The sequence below is a fragment of the Rattus norvegicus genome, chromosome 12 (genome assembly GCF_021556685.1).
Source record: "Rattus norvegicus strain SHRSP/BbbUtx chromosome 12, alternate assembly SHRSP_T2T, whole genome shotgun sequence".
In the NCBI taxonomy this organism is placed as follows: Eukaryota; Metazoa; Chordata; class Mammalia; order Rodentia; family Muridae; genus Rattus; species Rattus norvegicus.
The window spans coordinates 14,265,845-14,279,986 of NC_141545.1; the positions used below are offsets into that span (position 1 = coordinate 14,265,845).

A 14,142-nucleotide genomic window follows, 5' to 3' on the forward strand; every position below is an offset into this window, starting at 1 on the left:
TCACCAAACATGCTCCTGTTCACTTTAGTGTGGGTCAAGCTGTGTCCCTGAGGGGACCTCTCTTTTGCTTTCCCTTTCTTCCTTCCTTTCTTTCTTCCTTCCTTCCTTTCTTTCTTTCTTTCTCCCTCCCTCCCTCCCTCCCTTCCTTCCTTCCTTCCTTCCTTCCTTCCTTTTATGTATATGGGTACTCTATCTGCAAGTACACCTTGCGTACAGGAAGAGGTCATTAGATCCCATTACAGATGGCTATGAACCACAATGTGGTTGCTGGGAATTGAACTCAGGACTTCTGGAAGAACAGCCAGTGCTCTTAGCCACTGATCCATCTCTCCAGCCCTTCTTTTCTTTCTTTAAAAACTTATTTATTTATCATATATAAGTACACTGTGGACACACCAGAAGAGGGCATCAGATCCCATTATAGATGGCTGTGAACTAGGGAATTGAACTCAGGACCTCTAGAAGAGCAGTCAGTGCTTTTAACAACTGAGCTATCTCTCCAGCTTCCTTATTTTTTCTTTCTTTCTTTCTTTCTTTCTTTCTTTCTTTCTTTTTGTTTTGTTTTCTATCTTTTTTAAATTTTTTTAAATTTTTTTCCATTTTTATTAAATTGGGTATTTCTTATTTACATTTCAAATGTTATTCCCTTTCCCGGTTTCCAGGCCAACATCCCCCTGACCCCTACCCCCCCCTTCAATATGGGTGTTCCCCTCCCCATCCTCTCCCCATTACCACCCTCCCCACAACAATCCCGATCACTGGGGGTTCAGTCTTGGCAGGACCAAGGGCTTCTCCTTCCACTGGTGCCCTTACTAGTCTATTCATTGCTACCTATGCAGTTGGAGCCCAGGGTCAGTCCATGTATAGTCTTTGGGTAGTGGCTTAGTCCCTGGAAGCTCTGGTTGGTTGGCATTGTTGTTCATATGGGGTCTCAAGTCCCTTCAAGCTCTTTCAGTCCTTTCTCTGATTCCTTCAACAGGGGTCCTGTTCTCAGTTCAGTGGTTTGCTGCTGGCATTCGCCTATGTATTTGCCATATTCTGGCTGTGCCTCTCAGGAGAGATCTACATCCGGTTCCTGTCCCTTATTTTCTTTCTTAAGAAAGGTTTATTGAATATACCACAAGAGGCAGCCTGCTGGGCCATAACTAGATTACTACTTGCCATAATTTACCTTTAAAAAATATTTTTAAGAAATTTCAAATCTGGGGTTAGGGATTTAGCTCAGTGGTAGAGCGCTTGCCTAGCAAGCGCAAGGCCCTGGGTTCGGTCCCCAGCTCCGAAAAAAAGAAAAAAAAAAAAAAAGAGAAAAAAAATTTCAAATCTACTCCTCTCTCTCTTCCCCCTCTAACTCTACTGCCTACCAAGTTCATGACTAACATCTTCTATAGTTATTGTTTTACACACACATGCATAAACATGCACACACACACATACACACAGACACACACATACACATACACACATACATATACATACAAACACATAAACACACATATACACATATACACATACATACACATATACACATACACACACATACACACATACCATACACACATACACACATATACATAAATGCACACGCACACAGACACACCACACACACAGGCACAAACATACACATACATACGCACATACACATACACACATACACACCACACACATGCACACACCCAATTGACCCATTTAGTGTTGTTCTTATGAACATGTGTTTAGGGCTGACCACTTGGGATTGAATAGCCTAACACGGGGCTTCTCCACTGAATGCTGAAGACCTATCACGGGGCTCTCCATCGAGTACTGATTCTCTTTCTCTCAGCAGGCCTTGATTGCCTTTACACATAATCAAAATGCAGAGACTAGGAGACTGTAGTGTGCCCAGCCCCAACTGGAACCTCTACAGTGCAATCCCTACACTCAAGGCACGGAAAGACTTTAAGAGCCGGGTGGGGGGTGGGGATGGAGGAATGGGGGCAGGCCATATGAAGGGGGACAGGGAGGAGGGAGGGGGGATGCGATGCGGATATAAAGTGAATAATTAAAACTGTCTGTAACAGGGGTTGGGGATTTAGCTCAGTGGTAGAGCGCTTGCCTAGGAAGCGCAAGGCCCTGGGTTCGGTCCCCAGCTCCGAAACAAAAAAAAAGAGCCAAAAAAAAAAAAAAAAAAAAAAAAAAAAAAACCTCCTGTCTGTAACATACCTACATGAGGCAAAACACCAGTGCATATAAAAGAATAAATTATTAAAAAATAATAAATACGTTAATGGGGGGTTGGGGGGGTGGCCGAGAGGACCAGAATGCCTGCTGCTAGAGAGTGCCTTCTAGACAGGAAAGTTTCACCCATCTAATCTCAACAACATGGTTGCCTAGACCTGTATAAAGATACCACCGGCTGACATGCCAGTGTGAATAGGTGAAAGTTCACAAGGTTTCACTCCTCTTTAACATCCTTTAGGAGGAGGGTGTGGCCTGCGGACTAGGGCGACCCCTTCTAGCCGTGCTTTATATTGATTGCGCCAGCAGGGGGCGCCCGAGGACTACCGTTTCTAAACAGAGTGTCAAACACCAGGTTTGACCTGTTACTTACTGCCCCTTGGTACCTAGAAAGGCAAACACTGGGCGAAAGGAAAACAAGCCCTCTTTTGGAGATAATTTATCCAGAATGCGATCGTTTCTGGACTCACGGTGACGAGGGTTTTCCATGCTTGGTCCTAGTCCCACACCAACTCCTGAGATCAGAGCCCCTCTCCTTCCTAGGGCAGTGGGCGCCTTTCTTTGTGACACCTCCCCCTACTCTACCCTCTTGCCGTGGTCTTTCTAATCTTTTCTAGGCGGTTCCTCGTGAAGAACACCACCAGTAACAGCCTTAGCTGAACTCTGCTGCAGTGCTAAATCACTCACCAAACCCATTCTAGGGGAGGAAAAGGTTTATTTCAGCTTATAACTTCTAGGCTGTTGTTGAAGAAGAAGTCAAGGATGAGAACCTCGAGGTAGATTGACTCTCTCTTCTTGGGCACCTACCCTCAGGTGTGTACACATACACAATACACCTTTTTTTTTTTTTAAACAAAAGAAGATAGCACATTCCACCAGAGGCACCTCTCCTGGCCTCGTTTACACTAAGTGTACGTTGTGTTAAGCATTTAGGGTTCAAAGAAAGATTAAAACATGGGACCTGGGCTGGAGAGATGGCTCAGGGATTAAGAGCACTGACTGCTCTTCCAGAGGTCCTGAGTTCAAATCCCAGCAACCACATGATGGCTCACAACCATCTGTAATGGGATCTGTGTGTGTAATTGTATACAAAAATAAATAAATCTTCAAAAAAAAACCAAAAAAAAAAAAAAACATGGGACCTATGCTCTAGAGGCACGGCCAACGACAGATGAGAAATCAACTTCCAAATAGGTGGCCCTGTAACCTGTCTGGATTACCAGGAAAACTTCCCCAGGAGCAACTGAATAGAGTCTGGTTCTATTCCCAGCATCTGCATGGTAACTCTCGACTACCTGTAACTCCAACGTAGCCCAAACCTCTTCCAGCCTCTGCGGACCTCAGGTCTGCGTGTGGTACACAGATTACAAGCAAGACATAACAGTCATGTTCACAAGATAAGATGTCGGTGACACCAAGTGGCTGTCTCATTAAATATGGCCATAGCTGGCTCTTACTAGAGCAGTGCCTCTGGTGGAGACGTTCGTTCTGCAGAAGTCTCTGCTCTCTTGATCGCAACCATAAGCCCAGGTGGGATATAGCTCAGTGATTGGGTGCTTCTTCAGCACACGTGAGACCCTGGATTCTGTCTCCAGCGTATTACCCCCTACAACCCCCAAAACACTTAAACCTGTGTTTACTCGCTGCAGGAACATTCTGGATAAGCTCCTCCCAGAGGTATTTAAACCAGAGTCAGCTGCCCTTGCACAAGGTCAGCTGTGTCTTCAGCAAATACAACCCATGAGGAGGAGTTAGCGTCGCTCCTGCAGACTCCCCCCAGGCAGGGCAAACAGTGCCTCCAGTCCAGGTGTCAGACATGGACATGAAGAAGGTCAACTCCTTGGACTTCACTGAATTTGTGAGTGTGTTTAGGAACGTCGTTGAAAGATGTCCTCTGGTCGCAGCTGCCGTCTGGTCCCACCGTCCTTTCTCTGGCTTGGAAGACTTAGAAAATCACTTTTTTGCTTTTATCGATGCTCTCCCAAAATCAGGTAAGATGTGCATGAAGTCGTTTCCAATAGGGTATGTAAAAGTATTTTAGATTACGTTAGCTGACTTACTCAATTATCTACTGGGTTTTTGGAAGGGTCAGGAGATATCCTTTCAACTGCTGGGCTCTTGAAGGTGGACACAAGAATGTGGGGGACAAGATAAGATGGTCGACGGCAGTGGAGGCGGGGGGGGGGTGTGTGTGTGTGCATTGCAGTCTCTGAATTGGAGTCCAGCCTGATCTAGAGTGAGTTCCAGGACAGCCAGGGCTACTGGAGGTCACAGGAATGGGGCGAAGGCCTTGGTGAGTCAGAAGCTAAAGGTCCACTTTGGCAATGCTCTAGATGAAAGAGGGTAGTGAGAATATCCCAGCACCCCAGAGAGGAATGGAGACCCTGAATGGTTTTTATCAAAAGGGGGGGGGCAGCAGTTTGGACCAGACAAGGAAAGATCCCAAGACTCTTCGCAGAAAGAAGAAACGTTGAAGCAAAGCGATGTTTTCTGGGGAGAATGAGCGAGAACTGAGGCGTATTGGTCCGTGGGGCGAAGAGGAGGCAGAAGTTTATACTGGGTGGCACAGAGGCCAGAGGTCCAAAGGTACACAGTCCCTACTCAAAGCCTACTCTGGCTTCAGAGAATAAGTCTGACATGCCCTTGGGGAACAAAGACAGGGGCAGGGGGTCCCCTATCCTTGCAACTTGACTTTAAGCAGGACCTGTGGTCTCCTGACAGAGCAGGCACTCACAGCTGTGTTCAATATGGCTATGATGACATCTTGTGGCTTCTGGATGTCCTCCTATGAGGACTTACCTAAGAAGACCAGAGGGCAAGGTTATGAAATCAAACTGAGGACTGAGGAGGTGGCTCAACAGTTAGGAGCACTGGCTGCCCTTCCAGAGGACCAGAGATCAATTTTAAGCACCCACATAGATACTCAACAAAGAAAGGCCTCCAACTCCAGGATCTGAGCTCGCGCTATGACCCGCCCCTAAACACCAAGGACACATGTGGGGCATAGACATACATGCAACCAAAACACTCAAACATATGAATTTTAAGTGTGTGCGTGTGTGTGAAACCAAAGCCCAGCATAGTGGCCTCGCCTGTGCTCAGGAGGCTAAAATAGAAAGATCCTTATGAGTTGTTTGAGGACATCTACAGTGACAGTCTCGGCAAATAAGCAACTGTACCAACATCAAATTGACAGAAGTGGGGGCTGGAGAGATGGCTCAGTGGTTAGAGCACTGACTGCTCTTCCAGAGGTCCTGAGTTCAATTCCCAGCAACCACATGGTGGCTCACACCAATCTATAAAGAGATCTGATGCCCTCTTCTGATGTATCTGAAGACAGCTACAGTGTACTTATATATAATAAATGAATAAATCTTTTAAAAAAATTGACAGAAGTGTGGGGCACATCGTGACAGTCGCCCACTGCTGAGTTTCTCCAATGGGGCAGAACTGACGAGGCAAGGTAAATGTCAGAGAGTCTCCCTCACCTGTGACTCACAAAACACCCTGGCCAGGTGAATTCACCAGGTGACTCTGGCTTTACAGCCTGAGGCCCACAAGTGAGCTGGAAAAAGAAAAGGCCCATGACAGCCTGTATCCATTTGCTTTCTGTCGCTGGGGTAAAACCTTGACTGAGGCATCTGATAGAGAAATGAGTTTATTTGGACAGACCGATGCAGGGAGATGTGTCCACACGGCAGGGAAGCAGAAGGCGAGGCTCTTGAAGCAGCAGGCTAAGAGCTTACATCTTGAATCACAAGCACAAAGCAGAGGAGGGGGACACTGAAAATAATCTGTTTTTAAACTCTCTGGCCCCCAGTGACATACTCTCTCTACCTGGGCCATGGCTCCTAAACAAGTGTCTTCTCAACCTGAGGGTCATGACCCCCATGGGGGGGCACGTGTCAGAGATCTGCATATTACCTACTTACGTGATTCCTAACAGTAGCAAATTCTAGCTATGAAGCAGCTACAAAACAATGTTCTGGCTGGGGGCCGCCACGACCTGAGGAACTGCTTTAAAGGATTGCAGCGTTAGGAAGGTTGAGAACCATTGGGCTAAACCTTTTCAAATAAGTGCCAGCAACTGGGAAGCTAGTAGTCAACGCATAAGTCTACAGGGAACATTCTCGTTCAAACCCCCCACATCTGATAGCAAAGGGAATGAAGACTTTAATGAGGTTTTGGTTATATGACGTGTGTGTGTTTGCCTGCAATCAACTCAAGATCTTGCTTATGCTGGGCACTGCCACTGAGCTGTATTCAGTCTTTCACACAATGTTTCTAGCGGAGGGGGGGAGGAGGAGGGGAGGAGGAGGCCGCCACCTATACGGTGACCCCTTCTAGCCTAGCCCTGCTTTATGGTGATTACGCCAGCAGGGGGCGCCCGAGCACCACCGTTTCTAAACAGAGTGTCAAACACCAGGTTTGACTTGTAACTGCCCCTTGGTACCTAGAAAGGCAAACACTGGGCGAAAGGAAAACAAGCCCTCTTTTGGAGGTGATATATTTCTTTTGAAGGGGGGAGGAGGGGGCAAGGAGGAGGAGGGGGAAGGAGGAGGAGGGGAGAAGAAGGGGGAGGAGGGGGGAGAAGGGGAAGGAGGAAGAGCGGGAGGAGACCTCAATGTATTTGAAGGGTCATTTTTAAAACGATGAATCCTTAATGGGTAGTGGTGGTATACATTTGGGAGACAGAGGCAGGTGGGATCTCTGAGTTTGAGACCAACCTGTTTTGCAGACTGAGTTCCAGGACAGCCAGGGCTCTACACAGTGAAACCTCATCTATGTGTGTGGGGTGCACACATAGGCTGGTCTCTAGTGAGTTCAAAGTATGGTCTACCGAGTGAGTTCCAAAACAGCCAGGGCTACACAGAAAAACCCTGTCTCACAAAACTAAATAAAAAATAAAAAGGAAAGGAAGGAAGGAGGAAAGAAAGAAAGAAAGAAAGAAATAAAGAAAGAAAGAAAGAAAGAAAGAGTGACCCAAAGACATGCCCACAGGTCAAGCCGGCAGAAGCAATTCTTCAGCTGAAGTTTCCTCTTCACAAATGACTTTCTTTGGTTTGTGTTAATAGATAAAACAGGGGGTTGGGGATTTAGCTCAGTGGTAGAGTGCTTGCCTAGGAAGCGCAAGGCCCTGGGTTCGGTCCCCAGCTCCGAAAAAAAGAACCAAAAAAAAAAAAAATAGATAAAACAGGAACCAGCACGTGTGCATGCACGTGTATATGTGTGTTTTGTGTGTGTGTGAGTTGTGTGTGTGTTGTATGTGTGTGTTTTGTGTGTGATTGTGACTTGTCAATATTCCTGAGAAAGGATTTGTTTGGATTATCTAAACAAACAAACAAACAGACAGACAGACAGACTTTCTAGCCAGACGGGGATGCCTCATACTTTTAATCCAAGCACTTAGAAAACAGAGGCAGGCAGATCTCTGTGAGTTTGAGGCCACCCTGGTATACAGAACGAGTTCTAGGACAGCCTGGGCTACACACGGAAACCCTGTCTTGCAAAACAGAAACAAAAACTTCTTCCTTTCACAGAACGGAAAATTGAATGTTTGGAGTAAAAGGGGAGCTGACCTTCCATTTAGGGTAAGCTATGATGTTTAGTGACCAGTAGATGGCAGTACAGGATTAACATTGGGCTCAAGCACTGCCTAAAACTCCAGCTGGTGATTCTCACAATTCCGGGAAAGGAAGAAAGGTTGAGACTCAGGACTGATTTGTGTCCAAAGTCAAAGACTAGGTTGGAGAAACAAAACAGTAAGTACACCCGGAGGGCCAGCAGTACAAGATGCTGCGTTCCATCTGCAAACCAACAGCAATAAAACCTCTCTCTCCCTCTCCTTCACTCCCCCCTCCCCCCCATTTCTCTATCTTCCTTTCTGGTTCCTTGTCTCTTCAACTGTGTCTCTCTGTCTCTGCTTGTGTCTCTCTCTTCACCCTCTGACTCTCTGTCTTTGTCGCTAGCAAACACACACACACCCACACCCGCACCAGGTAGGTAGGGGTGTGTGTGTGTGCGCGCGCGTGCGTGTGCGTGTCTGCGTGTGTGTGCGCGTGCGTGTTAGTCTGGACTACCCACCCAAGTGAAGATGCTGAGTGTGTCTGTGGAACACAGAAAAGGAACATGGCGGATGCTAAGAACAAAGAGATCTCAGTGCCCTGAAAGCAGATTTCATGACTGCCTTGGGGTGTGGCTCAGGGTAAGAGTGTGTGCGGAACAAGTAGGAGACCCTGAGTGTCCCTGACACAAGAGCACATGTGTGCATACACACTCACACAGACACACACACACACACACACACACGAGAGAGGTGGGGGCCTTGGCTAAGATGCATGAAACCCTGGGTTTGATTCCCAGCACACAGCATAATCCAGAGACAACGGCGCATGCCTGTTCCCCAAGCATTTGGAGGCAGAGGCAAGATGGCCGCCCTCAGCCCTGTAATGGAGTTTGAAACCAGCCTGGAATGACAAAAGACCCTGTCTCTGAAGGAAAATTCAAGGAAACCAAAGAAAATCCATGGGCGAGAACGTGTATTATGTAAATAAAGAAGGGGGAAGATGTGAGTCCCGCCCCCTCGGCTCTATATCTGGACTGAACCAGACAAGAACAGGCGAACGAATATGCTCTCTAAAGGTTGGCAGGAAGACGACAGGGTACGGGCTCAGACTCGACGGCTGCCATTAACAGGTTATGATGAGGGCAGATTGGTTTGTGAGAGGGGTCAGAGATGAGAGAGTGAATCTGATGAAGAAGGGAGGAATTAAGCCACATGGAGGAGAAGGTCAGAGACATAAGGCAAAGAGCTTTAACTGAGGCTTTAATTCTGCCTTTAGAAAGAGCGAGTCTACAGTGAGTCCCCATCAGTTGGGGGATTAAAAAGGCTCTGTGTGTGTGTGTGTGTGTGTGTGTGTGTGTGTGTGTGTGTGTGTGTGTGTGTGTATGCACATGGCACATGTGAGATTGTAGAAGTGTGGTCTAAGAAGAAAACACTCGAAACACCAAAACCAGGAGCTAGAGAGGTGGCTCAGTGGTTAAGGACACTACTGCAGGGGATTCCTGCTCAATTCCCAGCACCCACCCTGTAGCTCTAAACCCAGAAATTCAGAATTCAGTTCATGGGATCTTGCCTACAATGTACTCACACACCTACACCCAGGGCTCACAACCAGTCATTCATGGACACCAGGCATGCCTGTGCGTGTGCTTACACGCACACGCTCATGGATAAACACCCAAAACATTTTAAGTAAAATAAATATTTAAAAGAGCTCCTTTAGGGCTGGAGAGATGGCTCAGTGGTTAAAAGCACCGACTGCTCTTCCAGAGGTCCTGAGTTCAAATCCCAGCAACCACATGGTGGCTCCAACCATCTGTAATGAGATCTGATGCCCTCTTCTGGTGTGTCTGAAGACAGCTATAGTGTACTCGTATAAAATAAAAAAATAAATCTTAAAAATAAAAAGAAGACGACGACGACACAGGCTACCCATTGTGCCAGGACTGGGAGCATGTAATGGGGATGGGGTGGAGGGGGAATGGGGTGGAGGGGGGATGGGGTGGGGGGTAATGGGCACTTGTCTCTTGCTCAGGGGGCACTATTACGTGTGCCCGTCTCCTATGGATTTGTAAGGACTGAAAGTCTTCTGTGTGCTGATGCCTGTGTTCTCAGTGACTAATGTCTACCTGTATCTACTCTTTAGCCAAGACACCCAATGATGTAGCTGGAAAGACCAGACTTCAACAAGATGTTAAGAGGTGGATGAGGGACTGGAGACTGTGCAGCGTTGGGCCACCCAAGTAGGGAGACTCAGGAATGCAGGCTGACCATCCACAGTGTCCAGCCTCCCACTTGGATGAAAGGGCGCAGCTGGGGTACCATGAAGGAGATACCTCGTTGGTGTGGGAACTAGGAAAGGTCCTTGCTGTGGGCCTGTAGGCAGATGGATGCTATCCCTGGCAGTACACAAGACATCAGTGATTTGAAGCAGTGAAGGTGGGGTCTTTGACTGGGCAAATCAGCCTTGTTTCTTCTAGGTAGGGCTACCTGGAGTTCAACTGAAAGATGCGGTACGCGCACGCACGTGCGCACGCGTGCTCGCGGTGTGTGTGTGTGTGTGTGTGTGTGTGTGTAAGTGTGTAAATTTTCGCTAATTTAGCGAGTTTTCTTCTCCCTCTGCCCTTTGCTCTACCCTATTCTAGGCCTCTTTTCTGCCCCCCTCTTGTCCTCTCTGCAAGAGTAGAAAACACATCTCACGGCTGGGCAAACATTAACCCAGGCGATGTTTTCAAGAGGGAAGATAAACCCTAGGAAGAGTGAGAAGTGAGGTGTAAGGGTAGGAAGGTTTGGGGGGTGGCGCTGCTAGGCAGCGCTCTCCAGCTTCAAGCTCCACCCATGCGCGCTGGGAGGCTGTCGAGGGACAGTGAGAGAAAAGACCTACCCATTCCCTAGAATCCCACCCATAGCTACTTCGCTTGGACTGACGGGTGGACAGGTGGACGGGTGGACGCACAGTAAAGCAATTGGATCCCCCCTGGAGGAGGGGAACCAGAGGCTATTTGAAACTCGGAATAAGAGAGGGTAGATTGGGGATGTGCAGTTTTTTAGTAGCGCAGAAATGCCTGACTCCCCCGTAGCAGCCACAGTGTTGGTCCATTCTCGGCAGAACCTGTCCAGAGTGGCATGGCACCGCCAGCCCCTGGCCCTCAGGGTGGGGAATTTAACACACGACTTTCGCACCACGCGGAAAGCCCGGCTACAGTGAGGAAGAGAGAACTACTCTTGATTCTGGGTGGCCTAGAATTAGGGTGCTCATGAAAGGGGAGTCAAAAACAATGGTGTTGGAAGACTGGGATTGGTGCTCTGACTCCCCCTTACATTGTAGGGGTAGACAAGTCACTAAGTGAGTTTAAAGAGAAGTGAGTTTAAAGAGAAGACGACAGGTGTACAATGTGACCTTGGGTCGATGATCTAAGGTTGGTTTTCTGAGCCTTCGCCGAACATTTCGTTTTTAAAATGTATTTTATTTTTATTTATGTGGGTGTGATTGTTTACCACTTGTGTGTGCACCGCCCCGGTGCCCAGGGAGGTCAGAAGAAATTGGGAGGAGAAATGAATTTCCCTGGGGCTGGAGTTCCCTTCGTGAGGCTCTCAGGTCACTTACTAGCCACAAGCTGCCTCATTATGGAGGGCGGGGTGGTGGTGGGAGTTACATTTGAGGGAGATATTTAAAGGGGATTTTCCTCCTTGTGGGTATCGGATACATTTGCTAAAGGACGTCTTAGTTATTTCTCATTTCTCCCACTGCGGAAGACAGACACCCGTTTAGTGCAGAGGGTGGACAGTTACACCTTGTGCTTCCGGTTTTTCCCTGCGCTTCCTACTAACAGGAACTGTTTGTGCGTTTGGCGCCAAGGGGTGGGGAAATGAGTTATTTATATGGTAAATTAGGTGTGAGGGCCACCCTCCTGGCCACATTTGAGATCTTGTCAATACTAGAATTCCATTTCGTTCTTTAGACACAAGGTGCCAGGACACCCGAGAGTCGCCTGATACAGGCATTAGAACCCCGGGTGCCCGTGCCCCAGCTAGGCTTTCAAGTTTGAGGCCTAGAAGGCCAAAAGCTTTTGTCCACTTGGGCTCTTTTGGGTTCTGAAGTCAGGCAGGAGAAAGAGTAACAACACAACGCCAGAAGTGGGTGTGTGTAACTAAACAAAACAAAACAAAACAAAACAAAACAAAACAAAAGGGCGAGCCACAAGGGCCGAAGAATTCCGGTGAAATGAGTTTCTACGCGGTTAATCTACGAGGCTCCTTGGCTGTTTCTTTCCAGAGACCCAGAACTCAGAGTCACAAAATCTGACCATTTATTTGTTAAGTCCCTTGGATATTATCCCCTGGACCCACCCCGCCCCTGCCTTTTCTCCTTTGAGGCAGAACGAAACCCATTCCAGGGCTTTTGGCGGAAGTTTTCAGGCCCTTGCATCCGGCCCCCTTTCAACATCAAAGCCCCCCTGAGAGCAAAGGACTTTGAAAAGATAGGAGTAGCCAGGACCTCTTATCACTCCCCAGCTCTGGCGGAGCAGGTCGTAAATTCCCAGCCTCCCGACTGCCCTCTCTCCTCTTCAGGTTCCCCTTAGGTCTGAAAGACCAACCTGACACTCGCACCCCGCCCTCGGGTCCTGGAGGGGGCCAAGGGGCTCGCATCCCGTTAGTGGAGAGGGACACCACTACCTGGGGACCTGGCTTGGCTTTCTGATCTGCAGTGGGTAACCCTCTGAGGTGTGTCCGTGCTTCTCCGCAGGCCAGGAGGGCATCCTACGCTGTCACCCGGACCTAGCGGGCCGCGATGTGCTTATGGGCAGGCTCTCCGAGGAGTCACGGCGCGAGCAGAGCCATGCTGGCCTCACCAGCCTAAAGACCCACGACCGACTGCGGCTACTGCACCTCAACCAGGAGTACCGCAAGCGCTTCGGCTTCCCGTTCGTGGTGGCGGCACTCCTAAGCGACCGTGCCACGGTGTTCCAGGAGCTAGCCCGCAGGCTGCACTGCCAGCCGGAGTCCGAGCTGCGCACCGCCCTGGACGAAGTGAAGAAGATCATCCACCTGCGCCTGATAGATTTGCTTGACAGCCATTACTTTGGAGTGGAACCACCGCAAGGCCGGGGATTGGAACGCCGGCAGGATGCTTCAGAGAGGGGAGACTCTGCGCCCCAGGCTAGCTCGGACCTGGAAGACGATCCACATACCCACACAAAGGAAGTGGAGAATTGAAGCAATCACACGAGTAATGCATCTTTCGTACACCTATTCACAAGAGCACGCATCGCCCACATCTGTCAGAATCTGGAGCGTTTAGCGCTTTGCCGCCCCCCCCCACCCATTCCCCTGCGATTTATCCAGATCGTTGCTTCAGTTCTCCACTCCGTGCCCTGCCGACACTAGCCTTGGAAGATTCCAAAGCTCCCACCGAGTTACTCGACTCTTTTCCGTTTACTAGGAGAGAGTTGGGGGACTGGCAGTGACTGTAAAAGGCACTGAAAGGCGGGGACGGGGACTTTCGTTCCACTGTGGTCTTTCATTTCCCACTTCATTTGATTCACCTAATAGTTACATGTGAGCAGATGCAACTTTCTCATTCTGTGATGCCTATGAAAAAGTGTGTGTGTGTGTGTGTGTGTGTGTGTGTGTTTGTGTTTGTGTGTGTGTGTGTGTGCGTGCTCGCGCATGCTCCCAAGTTGGAAGGGTTTGACGGTCAAAAGCCGGTGTCACCCTTGTCCCTCCAAGTTGTCAGCCATCGATGGTGGGGCAGAGTGCCCTGACAAGCCATGCAAGGTTAGAATAGCAATATTCATTGGGCAGCCCTGAGTGTTGTAGAGCCCAGGGTGAAGAAGAGGGTGTCCCCATATGCTGATAATATGGGGGTAGGGTGATGCTTATAGAAATCTTTCCAATAGAACAAGACTTGGGAGCTCTTGAACCTGGCACTCCAGTCAGTAGTCAGATTGCTGTGTCTGCTGTAGAAGCAACATCGACAGCAAGGGGGGGGGCATGACAGAACTCCCACTTCTTCCCCGGGGGGTGGGGGGGGAGAGAGAGAGAGAGAGAGAGAGAGAGAGAGAGAGAGAGAGAGTTAATGAGTCCCAAGAACACATTGTTTTCTTGAGAAGAAGCAAACCATACATGGCTTCCCCAACAGAGACAGGTGAGATGGGTGGAAGCAGAGTTGGTTTCCATAGTGAACAGCAAAATAAACCAAAACACCCTCTCTTCCTTTTCCATAAGAGTTGCGCACTTTGGGCTCTGGGAATGGTGGTCCACAGAAATAACCCTCTCTGGGAACACTCAGAATTGAAGTAAAGTTGCCTGTAACCTCTTCTGTCACCTCACCTATGTCCCTGAGCAGTGAGAGCAAAAGAAAG

General features: G+C 48.6%; 1 protein-coding gene across 1 annotated transcript; it reads left to right on the forward strand.

Moving 5' to 3' along the window:
* Positions 1-3,943: 3,943 nt before the first annotated feature.
* On the forward strand, positions 3,944-13,350 carry Urad (ureidoimidazoline (2-oxo-4-hydroxy-4-carboxy-5-) decarboxylase). Its single transcript, NM_001398881.1, is given in 2 exon segments — positions 3,944-4,205; positions 12,525-13,350. Coding segments are annotated over 2 exon segments (645 nt in total). The 5' UTR covers positions 3,944-4,030; the 3' UTR covers positions 12,995-13,350.
* Positions 13,351-14,142: the final 792 nt, after the last annotated feature.